At 45.6% G+C, this 6,875-nt stretch overlaps 1 protein-coding gene across 1 annotated transcript; it reads right to left on the bottom strand.

Moving 5' to 3' along the window:
- Positions 1 to 3,339: 3,339 nt before the first annotated feature.
- On the bottom strand, positions 3,340 to 6,626 carry LOC141121327 (olfactory receptor 52K2-like). Its single transcript, XM_073611097.1, has one exon. The coding sequence runs from the start codon at positions 6,624 to 6,626 to the stop codon at positions 5,682 to 5,684; it is 945 nt and encodes a 314-aa protein (XP_073467198.1). The 3' UTR covers positions 3,340 to 5,681.
- Positions 6,627 to 6,875: the final 249 nt, after the last annotated feature.

The raw sequence follows: 6,875 nt of genomic DNA, 5'->3' as shown, positions 1-6,875 counted from the left end.
GGGCAGGGAGTTCCAGAGGATAGGAAATAGGGTTGCCACATCATCCTTTTAATCCAGGACACACATTAATTACACAGGTTCTGTGGCTGATTAAGGTGGTAATTAAACTCACTTGGTGCCTTATCTGTATTAAATCAGCCTCAGAACCTGTGTAATTTATATGTGTCCTGGATTAAAGGGATGATGTGGCAGGGGCTGATCCAGGGGGGGGGGCAACAGGGCAATTGCCCCCCCCCCCCCCCCGAAATAATAGCACTGATAATATGTCATTGTAACAGTCACTCATTTGCTTGCCGCTGCCTCTGCCCGACTCCGAGTCTCTCTCTCAGCGGCGCCGAGAGAGAGACTCGCGTCTAATGTTACGTTACGGTCACTGAGCCTGACAAGGACACCAGGAGGAGCCGAAGGAGGTGGTGGAGCCTGTTCCCTGCACTCGTTGCTAGACGTCAGGTGGCCCAGGCGTTAGCAACGAGTGACGTCAGTGAGTCACGTTGGACTCGAGTCTCAGAGCCGACGTGACACACTGACAGTGAGAGAAGCTGCTGGAGCCTCAAATATGGCCCAGTTGCACTTTAGTCTTTCAACTTGAAAGTTTATTCCGTTCACCACTGACCACTGAGGGAACACAGTAACTGCACTAACATCATGTCCAGTCCAGCAGGCCAGCCAGCGCCCACACAGTCAGTGGCGGCAGAGTGCCAGCATTCTTTTTTCTCCGCCCCTGACTGTTGGTTGCCCCACCCACCGGCACCCTCCTCCCTCCATGTTGTCCACACTACAGGCCTCCGGCTCCGCTGCCCCTGAGTTAGTGTTGGCTCCACCCACCTCCTCCATCTTCTGCACCTTGGGCGGTCTGCACTGCAGAGCGGAGTGAATTGAAAATAATATTGAGAAGATTACTGGATCCATCCGATCCATCTCCACAGAGACTCCACTCCACCATTGCTCCTGCATGGGAATTGGGAACCCCTACCCTCACCAGAGCACCAATTGACTAAACGTGAGTAAAAGAATGAATGAATGTCATGTGTCAAATCGCAAAATACATGTGTGCCATTATGTATGAAACAAAAAATGCCCTTTTAGTCTTGATCTTAACCCCTTCAGCTCCGAAAAGTTTTACCCCTCCCTATGACCAGGGCATTTTTTGTGATACTGCGCTGCGTTACTTTGACTGGCTGACAATTGCGCGGTCGTGCGACGTTGTACCCAAATAAAATTGACAGCCTTTTTTTCCCACAAATAGAGCTTTCTTTTGGTGGTATTTGATCACCTCAGCGTTTTTTGCGATATAAACCGAAAAAGAGCGACAATTTTGAAAAAAAAAAAAGCTATATTTTTTGCATTTTGCTATAAAAAATTTCTTCCACAGGTTAGGCCGATACGTATTCTTCTACATATTTTTGGTAAAAAAAATCCCAATAAGCGTATTGATTGGTTTACACAAAATTTATAGCGTCTACAAACTATGGGATAGAATGATGGCATTTATATTTAATTATTTTTTACTAGTAATGGCGGCGATCAGTGATTTTTAGCGGTACTGCAACATTGCAGCGGACAGATCGGACACCTAACTGACACTTTGGGGACCAGTGACACTAATAAAGTGATCAGTGTGGCATGGGACGTGGCAAGTGAAAATCTGCAACATGTGGCAAGGGACGTGGCAAGTGACAATCTGCAACATGTGGCAAGGGACGTGGCCAGTGACAATCAGCAACGTGTGGCAGGTGACAGTGGCCAGTGACACGCTCGGGGCTCCCACTGATTCTGCATCATGGTGAGTTCAACCATTTCATTTTTTATAACAATGTAATTATAGTAATAATGCGCTTCAATCATCCTGACACCATAAAAACCATGGTGCCATGATGATTGAAGCGCTAACACCAGCCATTTCCCCGATAAATTTACCCCAAAAAAACATATTTTCTGGCAGTGCCCCTCCCGAGACTAGGCTCTGGATCCGTCCCTGTGATGTGGCAACCCTAATGGGAAAGGCTCTGGAGAAGTCCTGAAGGTGGACAGGGTGGAGGTTGATCGGATATACCGGGGCAGGGAGTTGCAGAGGATGGGAGAGGCTCTGCAGAAGTCCTGAAGGTGGACAGGTTAGGGGCTGATCGGATATACCGGGGCAGGGAGTTCCAGAAGACGAGAGAGGCTCTGGAGATGTCCTGAAGGCGAGCATGGGAGGAGGTAACAAGGGAGCTAGAGAGCAGGAGGTCCTGGGAGGAGCGGAGGGGACGATTTGGGCGATATCTGCAGATGAGGTTGGTGATAGAGCTGGGGGCGATGTTGTGGATGACCTTGTATGTTGTGGAGGGGAAGCCAGTGAAGGGATTGGCAGGGAGGAGCAGCAGTCACGGATCGATTAGTGAGGTGTATTAGTCTAGCAGCAGCATTCATAATAGACTGAAGGGGGGATAGCCTGCTTAAGGGTCGGCCATTAAGGAGAGAGTAGCAGTAGTCAAGGTGGGAAATAATCAAGGAGTGAATAAGTTGCTTTGTGGTGTCAGTCAGGAAGGGACGAATTCTGGAGATGTTGCAAAGGTTAAGGCGGCAAAGATTTAGCCAGTGATTGGATATGGGGGGCTGAAGGAGGGGTCAGAGTCAAGGATTATACCCAGCACCCTGGCATGTGTGGAGGGACCAATGGTTGTGTTGTTGATCTTAATGGTAAAGTCATGGGGAGGGGGACCGGGAAGGAGGAAATATTGAAGTTGCAGAGGATGGGAGAGGCTCTGGAGAAGTCCTGAAGGTGGACAGGTTAGGGGCTGATCGGATATACCGGGGCAGGGAGTTCCATAAAGATGAGAGAGGCTCTGGAGATGTCCTTAAGGCGAGCATGGGAGGAGGTAACAAGGGAGCTAGAGAGCAGGAGGTCCTGGGAGGAGCGGAGGGGACGTTCAAATGGGGACCATTTGATAATATGATCACTCATGCACTCATAGACCTGTTACTCCATCCTCCAAGTGATCATAAGAGAACCTACCTACCCACACACCTCTCATTTCATCACCCTAGTGTTTAGATGAGTATTTACCAACTCGGAGACCTCTCCCTCCATCTCCCAAATGGTCAGATGAATATTTACCCACTCAAAGATCTCTCACTCCATCCCATGAGTGATAAGACAAGAATTCACCCACTTCATGGCTACTTACACCATCTTCTGAATGATCAGCTGAGCACTCACCCACTGAATGAGCAAATGAGCAATCAACGCCTTGATAGTCCTTAAGTTCCATCACCTGTGTGATCAGAAGACCACAAAGACTTCATCTTCCAGGTGATGAAATTAGCACTCACAGACCTCTCATTCCATGTCTCAAATGATAAGATGAGCATTGACCTACTCATCTCTCAATTCATCCCCTCGGTAATCAATTGAGCACTCCCTCATTCATAGACTTCTCACTCCATCTCCCCAATGATGACTGAACAATGACCCACTCATGGACTTCTCACTTCATTTCCCCAGTGATCAGACGAGCACTCACCCACTTATAAACTTCTCACTCCATCTCCCCAATGATCAACCGAACAATGACCCACTCATAGACTTCTCACTCCATCTCCCCAATGATGACCGAACAATGACCCACTCACAGACTTCTCACTCCATCTCCCCAATGATCAGCCGGACAATGACCCACTCATAGACTTCTCACTTCATCTCCCCAATGATGATCGAAAAATGACCCACTCATAGACTTCTCACTCCATGTGCCCCTAGAAGATGTGATGATGTCACAAAACGCATAGGGCGGAGCTAGGAGATACGCTGATGTCACCTCCAATCTGTGCTCCAGCAGGATGGGTTTGTCAGAGTCCACATGGCCAACGGACCGGACTTAGGGCTCTTATTCTTTGGAAATATTGTAAGTGTTGATTTTATGAGTTCTTGAATAAAGCTTTTATGGTTTTACACTATGTGAGCTCCATTTTCGTTTTATGGTACGCCCCCTCCACGAGTTCATTGCCGAATGGTGTGATGACCTCTAGTGGACGCTGATGCGGGTTCCCGTTGCCAGTGCTAATGTGTATCTGTGAGGTATGATCCTCTGTAGTGGGGGATCGTGGCCTTTTGGTAAGGAGTGACCCCTTCTGCTCTTGGTGGTGGATTCCTTTCCGTTTTTCACAGATGAACATGTGTTAATCACTTGGACTTTTATTTACATTGGTGGTGTAGGGCCACCTCTTTTATGGGAGTTTAAACATTTCTTTGGACTTTAAGTAGTTTTCACGAAATATCCACTGCATTCACATTTATTTTGTCATTATTTGTGTTTTGCCAATTTTTGTCACTGTTTAATTCATGTCATATTTAGCGTGATTATTTTTTCTTTCTAATCTATATTAACAGTTGGTGTCCCATTGTTAGAATTGCTGCTGTATTCACTAATTAATTTTCTGTCCTAATATCACATAGCGCAGTTTTTTTTTCTTTTTTCTTTTTTCTTTTTCTTCTTCTCACTCCATTTCCCCAGTGATCAGATTAGCACTCACCCACTTATAGGCTTCTCACTCCATCCCCCTAATGATCAGCCAAACAATAACCCACTCATAGAGCTCCCACTCCATCTCCCCAATGATCAGATGAACAATAACCCACTCGTGGACTTATCACTCCATCTCCCCAGTGATCAGACAAGTACTACCCTAGTCATAAACTTCTCACTCCATCTCCCCAGTGATCAGATGAATACCCACCCACACTAAAACTTCCACACTTTATCTCTCCAGTGATCAGACAAGTACTAACCCGCTCATAGACTTCTCACTCCATCTTTCCAGTGATCAGATGAGCACTCACCCACTCATAGACTTCTCACTCCATCTCCCCAATAATCAGCTGAACAATGATCCATGATCCACTCATAAACTTAAGTTCTCACTCCATCTCCCATTGATCAGCTGAACAATGAACCACTCATAGACTTCCTACTCCATCTCCCCAGTGATCAGCCCAACAATGACCCACTCATAGATTTCTCATTCCATCTCCGCAATGATCAGCCGAACAATGACCCACTCATAGATTTCTCACTCCTTCTCTGCAATGATCAGCCAAGCAATGACCCACTCATAGACTTCTCACTCCATCTCCCATTGATCAGCTGAACAATGAACCACTCATAGACTCCCTACTCCATCTCCCCAGTGATCAGCCAAGCAATGACCCACTCATAGACTTCTCACTCCATCTCCGCAATGACCAGCCAAACAATGACCCACTCATAGACTTCTCACTTTATCTCTCCAGTGATTAGACAAGCAATGACCCACTCATGAACCTCTTACGCCATCTCCTAAGTGATTAGACGAGCACTCACCCACTCATAGACCTCTCTCTTCATCTCCTCAGTGATCAGATGAGCACTTACCCACTCATGGCCCTCGTACATATAATGTAGGTCGTAAACACTTTTGTCACCAAGAAATTTCTCTTTTTTGGTGCTTTGGTCACAATCTATAATATGTACCGCCACAAAATTTGGAGAATTCAAAGATAGCACAGATCATAAAATGATTTTATTGGTTAAATTAGGAAAACAGAAACACATTTAGCAGTGCGGGAATAGCAATAACACAGAATGCATATTCTCAGTACCAATACAATTTTACAATTTTTTCTTCAGTTTTGAGTAGTGGGAGAAAAAATACAAATGGGCTTCTCAAGAGAGAGACTGTTTCATGAAACATCGTGTCACCCTCTGTCGAATTTGCCTTGTTCTTATACCGTACACCAAAGGGTTCAGCATGGGGGGGATGAGAAGGTAGGAGTTGGCCAGCAGGATGTGCGTATGGTGAGGGACGTTCTTCCCGAATCTGTGCCCTAAGGATGAGCAAAGGATGGGAGTATAAAATGACAGGATAGCACAGACATGAGAGATGCATGTTCCAAAGGATTTCACACGAGCCTTAACACTAAGCTTTAGAAGAGCTTGAAGGATCATCACATAAGAGAAAGCAATGAACACTGAATCCATAATCAAGACAAGGAAGCCAATGGCCATGCCAAGATGGTCGTCGAAAGAAACGTCAGCACAAGCCAGCCTCACCACCGCCATGTGTTCACAGTATGAGTGGAAAATAACATTACTGCTGTACTGGTGGAATCTCTCACCTAGAAAAGGCATTGGAAGGATGTAGACCACCCCACGCAGGACTGCTAATACTCCACTTATAATAATAAAACGTGGGGTCACTGTGACAGAATACCGTAGAGGGTTGCATATGGCTACATATCGATCATAAGCCATGGCTAGAAAGATTCCTGACTCGAAAGTAGAGAACGCATGCACAAAGAACATCTGAAGAAAACACATATGGAAGTCAATCTCATTCTGGTGGAACCAGAAGATGCTGAGAAGCTTGGGAACTGCAGAATTGGCCAATATTATGTCAATGAAAGCAAGAATTGTGAAATAAATGTACATGGGCTGGTGGAGACTGACATCCCTGAAGATGATGAGCAGGACGGTATAGTTCCCTATAAAGGCAAAGAGGAACATTGAGAAGAAAGGAATAGAGATCCAGACATGGAGGTATTCCAGACCGGGCATACCCAACAGGATGAAGGAAGCTGGGTAGAAGCAGCTTTCATTGCCTGCCACCATTGTAGACTTCAAACATTACTTCCTGGAAGAGAGTAAAGTAATGAGACTGAAAACAACAGACCAGAAAAAATAAGGTCAAACATTGTTACATTAACTAGCAAAATGCATGTTTGGTAGATAATTCCAAGCTAAAAATGAATACATCTGCAAATTTAATAAATACTGTAGCTCTTATCCCAAGCCCACTTTTTTTGTTTTTGAACATGAGGTCGTACAGAAATCTTTTCTGTGAACTTCAGGAAACAAGGC

The sequence above is a fragment of the Aquarana catesbeiana genome, unplaced genomic scaffold (assembly GCF_042186555.1).
Source record: "Aquarana catesbeiana isolate 2022-GZ unplaced genomic scaffold, ASM4218655v1 unanchor166, whole genome shotgun sequence".
In the NCBI taxonomy this organism is placed as follows: domain Eukaryota; kingdom Metazoa; phylum Chordata; class Amphibia; order Anura; family Ranidae; genus Aquarana; species Aquarana catesbeiana.
This window is presented reverse-complemented; position numbering and strand designations above follow the sequence as displayed.